The sequence below is a fragment of the Telopea speciosissima genome, chromosome 11, assembly GCF_018873765.1.
Source record: "Telopea speciosissima isolate NSW1024214 ecotype Mountain lineage chromosome 11, Tspe_v1, whole genome shotgun sequence".
Classification (NCBI taxonomy): Eukaryota; Viridiplantae; Streptophyta; class Magnoliopsida; order Proteales; family Proteaceae; genus Telopea; species Telopea speciosissima.
In genome coordinates this window covers 47,938,714-47,958,121 of record NC_057926.1, presented here as the reverse complement: position 1 = coordinate 47,958,121, position 19,408 = coordinate 47,938,714, and the positions used below count along the sequence as shown (strand labels likewise).

Genomic DNA, 19,408 nt, shown 5'->3' with positions numbered 1-19,408 from the left:
TTTCACCACTCGTATGTCACTACTAAATATTATATATAAATATATATTAGAAATAGGAAAAATTCATTTGATGAGTTTGGTATTGACTTTATATATACTATCGCACCGTTAAAATATATATATATAAATATATTAATGGTGTAGTGGTAGACATAAAGTTAATATCAAATTTATCAAATATATATTTCGATTGTTAAAAAAAAATGTGAATGTAGTTTTTAAACCCAAATGTTTCCCAAGAATTATGAGATTTACATTGAACATTTCATATCCATATGCTTTGCCTTTAATATGTATGGACCATGGAAGGAAGAAAACAAAAATTTATTTGAATAAGTCTGGAACTTAGTACAGTGTGTCTTCATTACTTGGTCCTTATGTAAGACCATAGGAGGTTTCGAATTTAATCAAACGAATCTTTCTTTTATTCTTTCACCACTCGTATGTCACCACAAAATTTTATATATAAATATATATAAGAAATAAGAAAAATTCATTTTATGGGTTTGGTATTGATTTTATATATACTATCACATTGTTAAAATATATACATAAATGTATTAACGGTGTAGTGGTATATATAAAGTTAATACTAAATCTATCAAATTAATCTTTCTTATGTTTTATATATATTATATATTAGTAGTGTGGTAATATATATAAAATCAATACCAAATCTCTAATAATATATGGGAATAATTTGTAGTCACCAAAATAGTGAATTTACTTGTTTGTCCATTGTTTTATTTCCAAAAATTACTTAATGTAGGGGTAAAAGGGGTTTTCAAGTTTTATTTGAAAACACTTTTTACTTATACACTAATAAACTTTTGCGAATAAGATAAAGAGGCAAAAAAGTAAGGTTACACCCTAGTAGAACCAACCATGGTTCCAACAAGATTTAAAATATATATAACTTTACTTTGTTTTCCTCCTAGTGTACCACATTTTTTTTTATTAATGAAGGTGAAATCTTGTACCTTCATATGTATACTCAAAAATTGTTAAACAATGATAGCTCTTGAGAATGATATGTTGGTAAGTCACTTTCAAATAATTTAAAAATCATTTTTTATCACATGTGGGAATAAGATAAGGGGGCAATCAAAAGAAGGTTACTTGTTCTAAATACACTTATAGAGGTGTATATATATATATATATATATATATATATGTGTGTGTGTGTGTGTGTGTATATGAATTAGATACGATATCCTCCTTGTTTACCAAAAAAAATACTTAATTATTTGTTTATTTATTATAGCAGTAGTGTGTGTATGAATTCGATACCAAATTTCCCTATATACCAAAAAAAAAATCCGCTTATATATATATATATTCTTTTGCCCTCTTAGTGTAACTTATTTTTTTCTTTTAATGAAGATAAAAAGTTATATTTTCACATGTTTACTCGAAAAATGTGTGAGACAATGACAGCTCTTGATAATAACATAATGGTAAGTCACTTGCAAAATAAATTGCAACTTCACTTTTTACCCTTTTAAGTATAACACATTTCTTTCTTAATGAGGGTAAATCCTTTCATTTCAATTGCGTTCTCAAAAATTGTGCATGACAATAACAATTTTTGATAACTTCACAATGATAAGTTATTTTCAAATTATTTTGAAAATCCCTTTTTACTCTTATCTTTACATAACTTTTGGGAATAGACAAGGGCAATCAAAAGAAAATTACAACTTCTAAGTTCACCAATTCGAAAGTTAATTAAGTCAAAAATAAAAAAGAAAAAAAAATATATTTTTATCATTATATCACTATCAAAAGTTGGCATTGTTTTGCATGCTTTTCATGCTGCCGTGTGAAATAATGGATTTTACTCTCATAGAACAAAGGGAATAATAGATTTTAAGCAAATGAATCTTTCCAATGTGTCTTCACCACTTGTAATATTTTATAAAAGAAAAATATATATATTTTTATCATTATATCACTATCAAAAGTTGGCATTGTTTTGCATGCTTTTCATGCTGCCGTGTGAAATAATGGATTTTACCCTCATAGAACAAAGGGAATAATAGATTTTAAGCAAATGAATCTTTCCAATGTCTCTTCACCACTTTGTAGTATTTTATTTATTTATTTATGAGAGAGAGAGGATCCCCACTCCACTAGTGTAGTCTGCAATGGTAGTTGTGTCATTAGGGGTAGGGTGGATGGAGGAGAGAGTAAAAAATAAAAAATGCAATGTGAGAGGCCACAAACTACACTGGTGGTGTGTACAACATTTTCCCATGTCCCTCTGCCTCTCCTAAGTTACTACCAAACCCCTTATATGTACATGTCATTCGTTCATTCATCCAAACCATCTCTCTCTCTCTCTCTCTTTGCGTGTGTGTTTGTGAGATTTTAATTGAAAGATGGATTCTTCAAGCAGTACTGAAGTTGTGAAGGGAGATAAGTACAGGTCCCATATTCATGGGGAAGGAGAGAAAAACACTAAATGGAGATACGGTGCTCCTCCTAACTATGATGTGGTCAACAAGCTCTTTGAAGAAGATCGAACTAAGGTGACTACCTATTTCTAATTTCCATTTTTTTTACTATCTTTAATTTCCTTCTCGATTGGTTTTTGGTTATGTACAATAATCCAATACTACTATACTTCATTGAAGATACAAATCAATTATTGGTCTGAGAGTTACCATTCATTGGTCCTTCTCACACCTCTTCCAATAAAAAAACTCTTTGGGTTGTTCATGTAGGAATGGCCCATTGGGTCCTTGGAAGAGACAGTGCAAAACCTGGTCAAGTCTTTTGAAATGGAGCTCTTCCACAAGGTTTCCCTGGATGATTGGAAAACAGTAAACCTTGACAAATTTACTCTCAGCATCAATGGTATGTATTATTTAACTATTAACCAACCAATATTGGTAGCTTCTTTATATTAGATGGAGATAGATTATTAAGTTGTTAACTAATGGAATTGTAATTAACACTTAATCCATTGGAACTCGTGGAGCTAATTAAATGCAGGAGGGAGAGCCTTCACTCTAGAGGAGGTTAATAAGATTGGAGGATACAATGCTTTCTTGCAAACCTCCTTACCAGAGCGTTTGAATGCTTATAATCCATCTTCTTTTACATCTGAATCATCTCATGAAGCATTCAGTACAACATTCCCTCGCGGTTTTGCCTTGGAAATCCTTGAGGTGTATTCAGGTCCTCCAATGGTTTCCTACAAGTTCAGACATTGGGGTTACATGGAAGGTCCTTTCAAAGGTCATGCTCCCACTGGTAACAAGGTTGAATTGTTTGGAATAAGCGTCGTTAAGGTAACATATACATATCAATCCCTAGTTTCTCCTCAATTAAATTTTACCATCTTAATGTGGAAAACCTCGATTACTAAATTAAATTATTTGTTTTAGGTTGATGAATCATTGAAATTTGACAAACTCGAATTCTTCTATGATGCTGGAGAATTGCTTGCCGGTCTTCTCAAAGATACTTCTTCCGGTTCATCTGTTGGTGGTTGCCCTTTCATGAAAGGAACGTAGGAGTTCATCATTAAGGGTGGAGATGAACTATATGCACATGAGGCATTAATAAATTCTGAATATGATAAATGAGATTGTGTTGTAGTCTTTAAAGTGGCGTACAAGTGAAGATGTGCAAGCATACACAATAAATATGAAATAAATTGTTGTGTATTTATTTTTTTTTTTTTCTATTAGCCGATTTCATTTAGATGGGCTAAGGCTGAGTTGAGTTGTTGTTGTATTTTCCAGCACTAACAATAATGAAAGTCATTCATTTGCCATTCATTGCATCTGTTGCACCTAAATTGGTAAATTTGTTTGGGTTTTTGCAACTTCATTAGATTTTTAGGGTTTTTGGATCCAATAATACAATGGCCTTTTTTATGATGTTGACGTGCATATTCTTCTTAGAAACAATTATTAGAAAAGTTCTATTAGGGTAATAAGGTTACTTGCGAGTTGCTTAGGCTTCCCTTCCAAAAGGCACGATATAAAACGGGTTGACGTTCTTTGTGGGGGAACATGACCCTTGTGTGCGTGTGGGGGGTCAATGAGAGTGTACACTTTGGCATCTTGGGGGGCAGGATTTCCACCTTTCATGGGAGATGGGGCGATCCTTTTGCCCTTCTGTGCCTGAACATGGGCTATATACTCCCAAAAGAGAACTGTTCTCCATATAATGCATCATGCATTTTAGGAGGCCAATGGGCTAGGCTTTTTGGGCTGCTAATAGTTCAGACATTCTTTCTCCGATCCAACACAGTTTGAAATAAGCCTCATTAGAGATAAATGGACATATTCAAAACTTACATTTTGCCAGTTGTGAGTGTAATGCTTTTCTGACCTCAAAAAGATATCATCCTCTCAAGAAGAAAAGGAATAGAAAGTGGACCACTAAAAGTGAGGCACACTTGTCCACCCAATTAAACTGGTCTTCCCATCTATTTAATATTTGGGGTGTTGTTCTCTGTGCCGCAACGCAGGCTGCACCCAGGCACATGGGGGTGGGCACAATGACCATCCTGCCCCCTAAGTGGCAAGCCCATGTGCCTGGGCACAGCCTACACTGCGACACAGAGAACATTCTCCCTTAATATTTTTATTAGATAATAAAATTTTCAACTAAAAACACATTATGCTGAAATATTCATATATAATTAAGAACTAACCTATTATAACAAGAATGAAGACTTACCTCAACGCATACACTACATGACCGAGTTAATATATAAAAAACCCTAACTCTACACGAATCTCTATCCTAAAACTATAAAATTATAATAATAATAATATTATAAAATAGAATAAAAAATGACCTAAATACTCCTATATGCAATATTTGGCCTATTATGCAATATACAATTAAGAGAAAATTATAGAATTAAGAACTAACCTATTATAACATTATTAATAGTAAAAACTATAAAAATAAAAATATTTAGATATTTTTTTTGGTAAAAAAATATTTAGAAATTCAACCACAAAAATATCCCATTTTTTCTAGAACGCAAATGTGTATGAAATAATGCTCTGAATAAAATCTATACAATAAGAGAATATATATATATATATATTGATGCAATTCAAGGGCCGACGGGCCATCAACTCCATCAGGACCCCACAAGGAGAGGATTCACAAGGGGTCACAATATATGGTACCCATAGGCTCCACTTCTTGGAAAGCAAATAAATGTGGATTAGGTGTCGCTAAGGAGACTTGAACCACCGATCAAGCTCCTGACGCAGATCTCCCAAGGGAGTAGCGAACCACCAAGGCAACCCCTGCATCGACAATAAGAAAATATAAGCGACATGAGAATGACACTAAAAGTTTAGAAATTTTCCCTAGAGGCTCAAACTGGTAGACTGAATTATTCATTTGATGGGCTATTTGTAAATTACTCCCTAACTCTAAAAAAAAAATCATTTTTTTTATATAGATTAGTGGATTAAGGTCCAATTTTCATGATATAGATTAATCTGTGAATGGCGATTGCTAAATACTTTTGATTGGTATGTTAGATTGCAATTTAAAAATTCAAACTATTAGGTGGAGGGGTCCAACTGGTATACGATGACATCCAAGGTCCCAGATTAACCGACATGGGATTATTCCCTAAACTGAATGTTTATTTAATTGGCCATCAAAGCTAAGATTGAAACTGGTTAATTCTTGGGGGTCATTATCCTCTCAGGTTCCCTGTCCGGTATAGTTGTCCAATTCCTCTCAAAGGGGGCAGAAATGACGACCTAACCCCTTGCCCGAACACACGGCCCAGGAGTGATTAAGTTGTCCTTTCCGCCCCTTATGAGAGGAACCGAACAACAAGACGGGACAGGGAACTTGACAGGAAAAAAATTCAATTCTTAGTTAGTAGGGTCTCAGTCTTTAATCGATTTTGGCTAATTGGTCCTTAAATCAGTTATTTTCAAATATACATTTTTGGCTAATTGGTCTTAATCAGTTGGATTTCAACTAAATTGATTTTTTTTTTAGCCCGAATATTACCTGGAACTCGAGGAAGCCCATAAATTTTATTAAGATAAAAAGCCAATAAGTCAAAGAGGGGGACATAACCCGCCTTACCCCATCCAATGGAGAAAAAATCACTCTCAACTCGAAACCAAATCACCTCACCATTTTCCCATCACAAAACTAAAAAATAAAATTATATATGAAAAATTGGAAGTCCAGCCTTGTCCTCCCGAATAATATGACAAAGATCCCGATGAATGTCCTTATCTGCCAAGAAGGTAGAGGAAGTCGAAGAGATACAAGCAGAATTAGCCAAGTAATCAGCCATCCGATTGCTCTCTCGAAACGAAAAGAAAAGGTATTTCGGTCAAGTTGATTACTCGGTCCTAATTGGTTGGTCTATGAGGTTAATTGAGTTGGATTGAGATCGACAAATATTCCAAAAAATTAACATTTCCTAAAATTGATACATGGTTGCTTGACATAAGGGTGTAGGGATGTAAACGGATCAGATTCGGCTCAGATAGTGCTATATCCGCATCCGCATCCTATTAGCTTTCGGATGGATTTGGATTGTGCTAAACGGATACAGACACGGATATAGATCAGATATTTTCTCTGTTTACATGTAATAATAGCTATTCGGATAGCTATAGCCTATCCGTATCCGCATCCGTTTAGTTTTCGGATGGATTCGAATAGTGCTAAATGGATACGGACACGGAAACGGATTTCGGCTATTCATTTACACCCTATAAGGGTGTCAATGTGTATAGAATACCAAAATAATTTCCGTACCGAATAATCTATATTGAACCGTACCATACTGTATCGTACCGAATATATTTGATGTGTTATCGGTATGAGATACCTATACTTATTTGGTATTCGGTACTGTATCAATATGGATATAATATTGAGAATACACCACACTATACCGAATCGATTCGATATGGTATCGGTATGAGATACTTGTACCAAATCAATATTCGGTACGGTATCGATATATGCTATATGTGTAGTGTACCATACCAAAAATCATACCGGTATCTCAAAACCATATCGATATCCCGAAACCATATCAATTGACATCTTTAGCGTGACAGAACAATTGGTTTGGTTTCAGTTCAGGATGCAAGTTTGGCCCACTAGGCCGGAGTACGTCCGAAGCCCGCCCTAAGTTAGGCTGGGCCTAGGTTGTGCTTTTAAACCTGTTGGCCAGGCCAGGGTTGAGATTTTTAGGTCTAGGGTTGGGCCGGGCTGAGGGCTTGAATTGAGCTTGGCCTGACATAGCCAAACCTTACTATATATTTCTTTTACCGACACTAAATTGCTAATATGATTTCCTATATACTTTTGGGAGAGAGTTCTTTACCTGCCAGCGTAACCCTGTGCTAGAGCGGGACCAATCACAGCTCGCATGGGGTATCAACTATCAAAGAGACAGAATTATTGCAGTTCATAAGGGGCACAATGGTCATTTTGCCCTAGACTAACCCCAAAAGTTTCACATGGGGTAATGATTGAAAATTTTTCTTTTTTAAGTATGAAAATTTCCCCTCCCTTGCCTTCCCTTTAATTCCCCTTGCAACCAAACGGATCCTATCTATCTCCTTTGCCTTGCATAGTTAACATACTTTAAATGATTACAGGACTCGGGCCACTTTTAAGTGTTCAAGCTCTAGAGCTTAAACCCAGTGAGACCACAGTGCATATTAATCAACACCCTTTTGCTTAAGTGGTAGAGATTATTTTAAGTCAATGAGGTGGATTCTTGTTTCTGTTGCTTCTCTTTATCTTCTTCTCTTCTGTCCCCTCCCCTCCCCCCCTATTTTTTTGTAGGGTTTTAATCTTGCTATTTACTGATTTACTCAAGTATGCTTGTGTTTTTAATTTTCACTCAAAATTTTCTCAAGGAGATTGTGCTGTGTGTAGAAAGATAAAATTCTTAAAGATCAGAAAATTTCAAGCATCCATCTAAAATTTATGTGTACATAAGAGCTGTGACTTAACCTCTATGATAAATATCTTTAGTTGACAATTAAAGATGTTATCTAATAAATATATTTGGTAGAGTATCCCTCTAGAATCCTAACTTGGTTTTTTTTTTAATTTTAGCAATCTTGGATTGTATTTAGCAACTTTATCTTTCTCTCTTGACAGGAAAAATAGAGAAGAGTAGTTGAAAAGTAGAACACGTACATTGCATTTGTGATGCTCAAGGTGAAAAAATCTCATTCCAACTGATCCCTCTACATGCACTCTCATTGATCCCGAGCTGGTGGAGACACTGCATGCCTAGAAAATAATCTCTTGCCCAATTTTTATTTTACATTTTATGAAGGATTTTGATGCAAGTAAAATGAAATTTAATAACCAAATATGGAGTAATTTAGACTTAGGAGCATAATAAAGTGGGCCTAATTTTAGGGAAGCGAAGGGAAGGGAATTGAAATTTCCTAACAAGTGTTCTTAATTTTGCAGTGATTCTTACTGTCAGAGTTCGGCATGAACCCGGCACGGATGGGGCATGCACTTGAACCCGGTAGGGGGACGAAATTTTGCTGCTACACTTGTAGAAAATACTGGTATTTTAGAAAATACTAAAACCTTGGAGGGTATTTATGAACCAAAGTGGAAGCAAATTATTCCATTTCCTTAGTGCCAGCCTTGTAGCAAGCAATTTTTTTCTCCTGTGGCTCCAAGCATCCCTTGTGTCTCGTCAAATTTAACAGGAAAATCAGGCATACCTGTCAGATCCTGTGTAGTAACAGAAAACTTCCCCTACCTCCAAACGTTCTATTGGACTCATTCAATCCTACCGGTATTCTATCGGCATCGCATGTTACCAATCTCAATACCTTGCTGATATTATATCAATAAAACCTATCTTAAATCCATCACAACCCGAATCATTCTATTGACATGCACCAATGTACAAGGTCGACAAGAAACCAACTTCACTTAATGATCTATTAAGTCTTAGCTTCAAACCATAGGTTATTCATTTTGTGAAGAGAACTGGCTGCTTAGTTGGTGGTACATTTGCCTTGGTCTGTTAAGGGATGAAGGTTAAATATAATATATAATTTAGGGTCATTTTTAAGGGAAAGAAACACAAAAAACAGGATCTCATAAAAAAAAAAACACAAAAAGCTGGGATAGTTTCGACGATTCATTAATGGGGGGATTTTATTTTGTTTTCTTGGTCTAACGCTTTAAATCATAGATTCCCTTACCTGGTATGCGGACCAGAAAACTTTTCTCTATATATTTTTGGAGAAAATTTTTCTTCATCATGTGCTAAAGGTTCAATCAATATCCTAGGGTTCCAAAACATTTTCCTATTACATTCATGTACTGTTGAGCCATACATAGTGTAACATTTTTCAGAAATAAGATTTTCAGAGAACTGAAGCCTTTGAATGATATAGGAGGAAGAAGTATGCAGTTGTCCAGTCTAAGGTGTGCAAGATCAAACCACTTTAGACCTTAGTTAGTAAATTCGCGTATAATACGCGTATTATATGCATCCCCATATTTTTAAATATATAATACTCCCGTCCTCATATTTTCCCATATTTTTATAAAAAAAATGCATTTTTTAATCAAACGAGTATTATACTCATATAATACGCGTATTATATGTTTTTTTTTTAAATAAAAAAAAATACCCAAAAGATTAGAATTTAGGGAAATGATTTCACTTTCCCTTTCGTCCCTTTCGATTTGCGTTGAACATCCAACCATAGCAGGCAACAGTAGCCGCCCTCCATTTTCAATCATCCTCCCCATCTCCGTTCAACAAAGCGGCACTTAAGTCTTGTACTCTCCTCTTGTTTCTTTGATCTTTGAACTTTGATGGTGGTAGTGAAGCAAATGAATCTGGTGTGATATTGGCGAGAACGGCTAAATCTCTATTCTATTTTATTCTTGTTTTTCTGTCTCTTGTAGCTAACGTGTACAGTGGATATCCATATCTGGAACTCTCCCTCTTGTCTTGTGTTGGTTAATTACTGGGAACTGGGAAGTGGGAACTCATCCCCCTTCACAAGAACACATCTGGTTAAAAATATATGGTTATCTCATTGTAGATAATAAGAAATGTAATGTTGAAATAATGATTTAATGATAAGGTAATCAACTTGCTCATCTCATTTTCAGACAATCTACATTCATTTCTTGTAGATTATTGATATTTTGGTATGTTAAATGATAATCTTAGAGATGTTATATAGCATATTATATTATTGTGTTTATTTTAGTTCATAAAATCATGATATTATTTTGTTTATTAGGTGATGAATGCATGTTATATAATGAATATATGTCCATTTTTTTAAAAGTATTATTGCCGTCTATGCCGTATTATATCCGTATTAAATGCGTACCATATTATTATCGTATGCGTTTTATGAAGTCGGATTTTTGAAAAATATTATTACCGTCTAGTCCGTTTAATTGTCGTACGTATCCATTCCCGTTCAATTGCCGTTCCCGAACTTACTAACTAAGCTTTAGACTGGAGGAAGGAATCTCTTCCTATTAGGAATGCATCCACTGGCTAATTGATCTAGAGAGTAAATCCTATATGATGTCTGATCCATACTTTGAATAGGACGAAAAAGATGTTTTCCAATTATCGGGAAAAGCTATTTTGGAACAAAAACAAATTGATGGAGTATAGAAATAACTCAAATCAAGTCTGTCCAGCCTCCCTAGACGTAGGAGAACTCATAATCTTCTAAATATTAGTTTACTCCAATATCCCATTTTGTAAGTATAGAAGAACGCATAATTTACTATCTCCGTCTTCTCAAGAAAATATTTTAAAGTTGCCAAGGTAAAAGAGAGAGAATAGAAATCTCTTCCTATTAGGAATGCATCCACTGGCTAATTGATCTAGAGAGTAAATCCTTGTAGTTCATGATCCATAAATATGGCTCAACAAACTCTACCACAGGCATAGTTCTTCATATATTTATTCTCTATTTGATAGTGAGATTAGTTTAGTCATAACTGAAATGCTTCCATCACATGTGCTTCAAAATTTCATGACCCAACACAAGCCACATGATAAACATTGATCTAATCATCTAACATGCATGATAAACATGTGATTTAGACCTTTATAACTATTGTGATCCAACCTACCCAATACTGCCCATTAATTCTTAATGCCCATCAATTTAACACCTAGAAAATAAAAAAATCGTAGATATTTGAGTTGTGTGAGACAAAAAAAGTTAATGAAAATACATGTTTGGCTTGTAGTTTACAAAATTTCCTCCAGAATCCAGATCATGGTTTAGATCTGGACAGAAATATAACACATCATATATTTTAGGAGGCCAGGTGTTGCTTACAGTAGCTTTCTAAGATTTGCCCTTTGATATGTGTTCGGATATTGTTGATAAAAAAATAAAATAAAAAAAAAAGGATAGAAAGAGAAGATAGGAGATAAAATATGTGTTTCAACTTTACAACCAAGCCTTGCGTCCTGGCTTGGGTGAGGAAACCTTACCTCATCTCTTGGAGAGATAATTTAGCAATTTCAAAGTCTCTCTTTACTCCATTAGTTGTTTAATATAAATAAGAATTACAAGTAATTAAAACCATCGTTAGAAAACTGAGTTTTGACTGGAACGAGTCACCTGAGTCCAACGTGGGTTTCATTGAAAATTGAAGGATTGGAAACTTGAACTCATGACACGTAAGAAAATATGTAAATCGTAGATGACAAGGAAATTAAGAACTTCAATTTTAATTTTGAAATTATATACAAGTTCCAACAAATACTCAAAGCTTGAACCTAGTGGTTTCGTTACAAAAAAAAAACCTAGTGGTTTGTGCCTAGGCCTTTAAAGATTCGAGCCCATCCCGGCCCATTTGCACCCCTGATTCTTTTATAAAGCACACATGGAGGTTGAGTGGGCTGAGAGGTCTTGATATCGGGTTCAAAGCTCAAGTTCGGGTTGCCCAACCCCACCATAAGAAGTTGGGAAATACATCTTCTCTATTTTTCAAAAAAATACAAAATTAACAGTTTACCCTTTTAATGCCCAAATCCTTTCTTTCTTGATTTACCCCCTTTCACCGTCATCCTCTTTTATTTTTTGTAGAGCAATTAAAGGCAATGCTCTAACAATTGGTTCTATTCTTGAATTGTTTTTTGATTTGTTGGATCAGCAAATAAACTATGATAAGTGTGCGGTCTTTTCCTTTTTATTTAGAATGTAGCACTTGGGGATAAGAGTTCATTATTTAATTTACTAAGGCTCTAAGAGATGTCTGAGGATTTTATATTCTTAGGTTCTAAGTTGTTCTATCATCGCTAATGTGGCCGGATTAAACAATTTAGTTCAAAGAGTGGAAAGAGATTATCGTTGTGGAAATCAAACCAGCTCACCTATACAGGTTGTGCCATTTTGATTCAATCTGTATTATGTGCTATCCCCTCTTATTAGATGTCATGTTTTAAATTCCATTTGCATATCTGTCAGAAATTCCCTTTGTTTAGCATTGGGCGTGCATGAATGAATAGCTTTCTTTTCTATCAAAAAAAAAAAAACCTTTTAGATTGGTTCATCTACTTCATGTAAAAAACAATTCTCATTTTGTTGTAAGGGAAAACCTCTGGTATCCAAAAAATCTAAGGGGGTTGGAGTTAAGATCACGTAGTTTTCACAGTTATGCTCTATTGATCAAGCTGGCCATCTGGTTGTTTGTTAATCCTTATAGCATTTGGGCTCTATTTTAAAAACTAAGGTTGCGTTTGATATGTATTCTTAAAATGCCTTTCAGGCCAATTTCATATTCTCAGACGATAAAATCACTATTTTTATCACCCAATAATGCGAAATTGACCTGGAATGCATACCAACACACAGTAAGTATTCTAATTCTACTCCATGACTTTACTTTTGTTTCATCTTTGGATTATTAGTATAATTATTTCATCTTTTATGATTATAAATCATGGTGGTACATGAGGTATGAACTGATATAGACCTGTTCAGATTGGTATCGAAACTGATATGACGATACCAATACCAATACATTACTAAATCTAGGAGTGCAAGTTTGGCCTTATCAGCCCGAACCTGCCTTGAGCCCAAACAAGGCCTGAGATAAAGATTTATGGCCCTGAAGGCGGGTCAGGGTTGGAAATTTCTTGCCCAGAGTCTGGCCTGGCCCAGTCCGACCCTGATTTTAACCTTGATTTTGACTCCTTTCAGTCATTAATTAATTTTTTTTAGTATAATGTTGATGGATTAGGTGAGGGCTCCTACAACCTTATTTATTAAGTTCACATATTATACGTGTATCTGAACATTTATTAAGAAAAAAAATATTGTACTGTATTCAGTCATTAATCCGGCAAAAAACGTGTTTTTTAATTGGGTTCTTATTTTATACGTATAATAACGAATTATACGGATACAATACTTTTTTACTTTACAGTTAATTAATGTAATAAAAAAGAAATTCGAAACTAAAAGAAAAAACCCTCGCCCCTTCCTATTCGAACAATCGAAACCTAGCCGACACCCGACGGTGAGATAACCCCTGCACCATTCATCTTCTTCATTCGCGGTTCCCCTGCCCCTTCCTATTCTGTACTCTGTAGCTTCCGTAGTGGATGCAGGCGGTATTCCTCACTCCTCAGCGATCCGTGTGCGACGAAGGATAAGGCGGGTGATGTTTTGGTGACATATTTCCAAGTTGTTTATTTCACTCTTTAATTTAATTTAATTTAATTTTTCAACTAATCAACTCTACCTTTTGCAGTGGTGGGATCCGTATTCCTCTGTTCCTCTTCTTCTTCTTCGTCTCAGGTAGCCGACGCCCGGCGGTGAGATACCCCCTCCCCCATTCATCTTCTTCTTTCCGATTCCACTGTCCCTTCCTATTCAGTGGGTCTTTTTCTCTGTTTGCTGTAGTCCTTTTTAACTTCTCGTAGTCAGTGGATGTTTTATATTATCCAGCACGAACTGTGGCTATTCATTCTTCAGCCCTGCCTTTTGTTGTTTAGTTTCTTAATATGAAATTTGAATTATTTATTGTAATAATTTATGAAAAAGCTTCATCTTTTGATTCTGCAATACATCTTCCAATAAATTCCAGAATCAAATAAAGTATTAAGCAAGATCATTTTCAAGCTTCCATTCTTGCACCCAACTTGATGATGTACCTCGACCTCCTCAGCACTATAACCATGAAGATGACTGCCATTCTGTAAAATAAGAGAGGGATAAAGCAATTCTTAGCAATAGAAAACATGTTATCACTTTTAAGTGAATACATCCATAGTTGACCATCCTGACAAATCTGAACACATATGCACTTTGTTGAATACATCCATTTGCCGTCATTTCTTGAAAACCATAAATAGATTTGCAATTGAACTTTTTAGTTGTTATATCGATCACCAATAGGGGATATTATATTGTGTTTGTTTAGTTGTGAGGTTTCTTTTTGATAAAATCATTGTCTATATGCTATTATTTTGTCTATTAGGTGGTGAATGTCTATTAAATAGTGAATACATGCCCGTAGTTTTGCTTATAAAGTGGTCGTCACGTACCGTAACATTGTTGTACGTATTTTATTATGCTGGATTATTGAAAAGTATTATTACCGTCTGATCCGTTTAATTGCCGTACGTATCTGTACGCGTTTGATTGTTGTTCCCGAACTTACTAACTAAGCATACAACTACTTCAGTTTTTTCTTTTTAATTATTATGGTTCTTAAACCCTTTACGATTTAGGTTAGAGGAAAACCCTATTTCTCTTCCATTCTCCATCCATAGCCGACGTCGCCCTCCTTCCTCCTCTCCTTCCATCTCTTCGAACCCACCAATGGCCGACGCCACTGTTCACTCTCTCTCAGCCAGAAACCCTATCCCTGGTTCACCTCATCCCTAAGTTCTCTCTCTCTGGTTGCCTCCCTTGTTCTGTCTCTCTATCGGTTATAGGATTGAGGATCAGGGCTCCTGCAACTCTTTCTTTCATCTACCTACTCTTCTCACTCTCCTTCTCTTCTCTATCTTCTTTCCTCGAGGTCAATGGCCGCTTTGCTTCAAACGTTCACCGGCATCAACACGGACAAGGGAGCAACCACTGAACTCCAATCCTAACTTGATGACGACTCTCACACCTAACTGCAACAGTAGCTAGAGCATTAAGAGGGGAACAGAAATATAAGAATTCCGAAAGTTCCTCTCCTCGTTGCTTCTCTGGTTCACGTCCTAAACCCCTATTTCATTATTCTTTTCTTTTGAATGGTTAATGGAGGCAGGAGAAGCATTAGAACACCTAGGATGAGTTGGACTACAACTCTACATGCCCATTTTGTTTATGCAGTGCAGCTCCTCGGTGGCCATGAAAGTATGGAAAATCTTAGCCAAGTCATAGAAGTACATAACACTATTATTAGCAACACCTCAGATCACTTGCAGAGGCCAAATGTGAGATTCCCAAGGGGGTATCAACCATGCAAGCCAATCAGGAGAACAAAACAAAACAAAAATGATAGAGAGTAACATAACTAGGAGATATGGGTAAGCATCCAAATTTTGCTTATTCATATCCCGCCTAACTACAAGATTGAAACTAAAAGGGTGAGCATGGCAACTGAGGTGGCCATTATTATTAAGAGAGAGGGAGACTTGGGTGGGATGGGCAGGATATGGGTAAGCAATAGCACGTACCCCAACAAGACGAATAAGAGCAGCAGACAATTTAGAAGGCTTATTAAGCTTTAATTTCCAACTCAATCATTAAACCTAACGCCCTTGAGACAGTTAAAAAAGGAATTCAGAATTTATGTGCCACAGTCCATCAATTCTCGTTCCCCACACTGACCAACAAGGAGATCCATTTATGAATAGACAACAACAGAATGGATTTGAGATCTTGACCAGTCACGTACCCTAACTTGAAAGAAAGCACGTGTAGCATGCCATAAACTGGAAACTAGAAGAACAAAGGGATTAACATTTCTTAGCTAAGCCTTAGCAAGACAATGAAAAACAGATTAAAAAGATAAAATTAGAAAATTAGAAGAAAGAGAGCTTTATTGCAACCAAACATTAATGTTTCCCAGGTCATTGGAGACAAACAGAATCAAATGGCTCAAATACATAAATCTTAGACAACCAATAAATCAAATCCATACATTTTAACAGTCTAGGGTATTAGCAGACTCAACGAGACTGATTGAGAGTTTAGGAATTGAGTCATTGAGCGGACCTTATGTAGCTTGGTAGCTCCCCGCCTCCAACCCTTGATGCTTCTGTAGGTCCGTAGCTACCGGCCTCCTAAACACAATCCCCTCCCCGAAATGGGAAAAAAGCCCTAAAATAGCTGTATGTTAAAGTTCCATGAAACCCTAATCATTAATACAAATCAAAGAAAAGAAAAACAGAAATTGAAGTATGGGAAACCTGAACTGAGAAAATTCTTCAAATCATCCGCCAAAGGGCTGGTGTTGCCGCCCAACACAGCGAGCAAATATGCGGCAATAACCTTCACTTCTCAAGAAGAACGAAAATAACCTTCACTTCTTAAGTATTTGATTTATATTTATATTGTTATGATTATGGATGGATATTTGATTTTTTGTATGCGTAGGAATGGATATCTGATAATTTGTATATTTAGGTAAGGATTTTGGAATTTTGGACACTATAATAGTGCATGGAACCAATTAAGAACCGGAATCGTCCCACTTGTTTATAATTGGTACCAGTTCGAAGGTTTGGAACCGATTAGCTTAACGGGACAGTTTCTGGGTTTTGCCCCATAGGGACCAGAACCGATTCAAATCTGCCTAGATTACTCAGACATTCGATTAGCTTAATGGGACACCCTTAATTATCGTCTTTCGGACATAGTGAAAACTTGAAACTATAATTTCTATATTTCTTGTCTTCGCGAGACGCCAAAAACCAACCAGGACCCCCAAGTTTATGTTGGGGACTTCTCACTCAACGTCTTCCAGTAATTTTGGATCTCATTATCTCCTCTTTCTCTATAATAAATCAAGGTTATCTTCACTCATGTCTTAAGTACCTGTGATTCATCATCATATATCAATTTTTTATCCGATGAGTTGTTTCGTGTGCAAATTAAATTTTTGTATGCTGAAAATCTGCATTCGAATTTATTTTGAATACTTTGAATCCTTGTTTTTATCTAATCATTTATTATGGGAATCGGTGGATTAACCTTTTCTGCGTCTTGGAGGGCGGAAGTTTGACAGATCTGACTTAGGAATGGCTACTTTTGAACTCTATCGCCGATCGACTATTGGCATGTGTTTGACAGAAACGTTGGATGAGATGGTCTCAAACGGGACTCTCAGCCCGGAGCTTGCTATTCAAGTTCTTGTTCAATTTGACAAGGTAACCTTTTCATTGTCCAACTGCTATTCCTTTCGTTCACTCCCCATCTAGTTAGAATTTCTGACATTTGCTCTTGTTTGTTTGTTGTGGATTTAGTCTATGACTGAAGCTTTGGAGACTCAAGTCAAGAGCAAGGTCTCTATTAAGGTAAGCTTTCACTATTTAATTCCACCCCCCCTTTATTTAGGGCTTTGGTGCTGCCTGGGATCACTAAGAATGGTTGACAGTCTCGTTATTCATTTTCTTTTGCCCGCAACACGAAGTAAAATCTTTCATTGCAGTCATAGGATCGTGGTTCTTTTTCGCAAATCCTATTGAAAACCATTCACCGAAATTTTTTGCTTATATGCTTAGTAGAAAGAGAAGTATCAAACAAAACATTCTACTTGAGGTGAGTCATCATGTTTCATCCAAATGACTATTTTACCTTCTATGCAGCAAGTATATGGCTGAATCTATCATCTTTCTTCGAATGATATTTTTGGATTGTCTGAGTATCTTCTTTATAGGTGTATTTATGCCTGTTATGAATTTTCATTCTCTTGGTTCAGTCGCCGTGAATTTTACCTATCAAGACACCTTTTCTTAACTTGGTCCTCAACTTCACAGTACTATATTTTTAACAGATAAAAGAGATTTCCCTATATTTTTAACCAATTAGGGAGTTTTTCCTGCTTTATCAAGTTTACAGTGCCATGCAGTGTGCAGATTGTGGAGGAGACGCAATGCTGCATCTCTCATCGAACCCAAGAACTTCATCACTTCACCCTTTACTGAATCTCTCGCAGCTTGTACTGATCTTTATGCTTTGGCATAAAATATCTGCAAAAATGTGTCTTCAGTTTTGTAATGCACTAATGCTTCATTTTAGGAATCCCATCAGTTTTTTTCTGACCTGCAGCAATCTGCCTACATAGACTGCCTATAAATTCTTAAAACTCATTATTTTTTGTGGTTGAGGGCGTTAGAGTTGGAGAAGCTTTTACAAGTGGGAGGGAAACACACAAGTTCCAATCTCCATTTTGATGGAATTGCAATGGACATTCTGATGCATTTGGAATTCATGGTCACATCTGTCAGACACGGTTTAATTTAAGCAATGTGCCAATCAATTACGGGATCACCAGAGCATGTGGACGCCATTATCTGCAATAGACTATTTGATCAGTATGAATGCATGATCAGTACTGGGTAGCAAAATGTTAGAAGGGAAAAGGGATCTAGGCTTGCCCTTCTCATTCTTGGTTCAAAATACTTGGTCCTCATTTTGTTGAATGCAGTCTTACCACTTCCTCTTGACATCACTAGTGTTTTTTATTCACTTTATCTTTCGTCCTTTTTATTGAGTTTTTTGAATAGGGATCTGGGATTTACACCATCTTTCTTTGCGTATGTTAATTTTTGCAGGGACATTTACACACTTATAGGTTCTGCGACAACGTGTGGACGTTCATCTTACATGATGCGACCTTCAAAAACGAGGAAAGCCAAGAGAACGTTGGTAGGGTCAAAATAGTGGCATGCGACTCGAAGCTGCTCACACAGTGATATACCACGGCTATTTGCTGCTGTGAAATACTTAGTAGAGAGAGTGGGAGTTAGCTCCACCATTTGCAGAAAGACCCTTGCAGATAGAGGGTATTAAGTGGGATTACGGCCGAGAAATCAGTCCTCCCCCCCCCCCCCCCACCCCCATTTCTTTAAAATGTTCATTCGAGAACAATTAGTGGCGGCTTTGGAGGAGTTATTTCCTTTTTCTTTGTGGATTGTATGTGGAATCACTATGGATTTAACCAGGGGAAAACATGTGAGCAGTTCAGGAAATGGATGAGAAAGACATTAAATCATGTCTTCTGGAAAAGAAATATGATTAAAAAATTATATTGGTTATCTCTATGCTATAACATGATGTCTTTGTTTATGGCCTACTAATGTTAACAATATGATGTCAAATAGTCTGCTGATACTAACAACATGATGCCTCTGAATGTTGATGTAATTTACCTCTAAAAGATAAAT

The 19,408-nt window shown here is 35.9% G+C and overlaps 2 protein-coding genes across 2 annotated transcripts; both read left to right on the top strand.

Annotated features, from left to right (window-relative positions):
- The first annotated feature begins 868 nt into the window (after nucleotides 1-868).
- Nucleotides 869-19,188, top strand: LOC122645486 (transcription initiation factor IIA subunit 2). The gene is made up of 4 exons (XM_043838797.1): nucleotides 869-873; nucleotides 17,240-17,389; nucleotides 17,486-17,536; nucleotides 18,797-19,188. Exons 2-4 carry the CDS (start codon nucleotides 17,261-17,263, stop codon nucleotides 18,935-18,937), a joined length of 321 nt encoding a protein of 106 aa, XP_043694732.1. The 5' UTR covers nucleotides 869-873; nucleotides 17,240-17,260; the 3' UTR covers nucleotides 18,938-19,188.
- On the top strand, nucleotides 2,382-3,521 carry LOC122645252 (pathogen-related protein-like). The gene is made up of 4 exons (XM_043838578.1): nucleotides 2,382-2,531; nucleotides 2,727-2,859; nucleotides 2,998-3,296; nucleotides 3,393-3,521. Exons 1-4 carry the CDS (start codon nucleotides 2,382-2,384, stop codon nucleotides 3,519-3,521), a joined length of 711 nt encoding a protein of 236 aa, XP_043694513.1.
- Nucleotides 19,189-19,408: the final 220 nt, after the last annotated feature.

Bases quoted from the DNA above. Each gene is read 5' to 3' on its own strand.
- LOC122645252 (XM_043838578.1), top strand. From the start codon at position 2,382: ATGGATTCTTCAAGCAGTACTGAAGTTGTGAAGGGAGATAAGTACAGG. The intron at 2,532-2,726 runs GTGACTACCTAT...TTGTTCATGTAG, and splicing joins TTGAAGAAGATCGAACTAAG to GAATGGCCCATTGGGTCCTT. The intron at 2,860-2,997 runs GTATGTATTATT...AATTAAATGCAG, and splicing joins ATTTACTCTCAGCATCAATG to GAGGGAGAGCCTTCACTCTA.
- LOC122645486 (XM_043838797.1), top strand. From the start codon at position 17,261: ATGGCTACTTTTGAACTCTATCGCCGATCGACTATTGGCATGTGTTTG. The intron at 17,390-17,485 runs GTAACCTTTTCA...TTGTGGATTTAG, and splicing joins TTCTTGTTCAATTTGACAAG to TCTATGACTGAAGCTTTGGA. The intron at 17,537-18,796 runs GTAAGCTTTCAC...TAATTTTTGCAG, and splicing joins AGAGCAAGGTCTCTATTAAG to GGACATTTACACACTTATAG.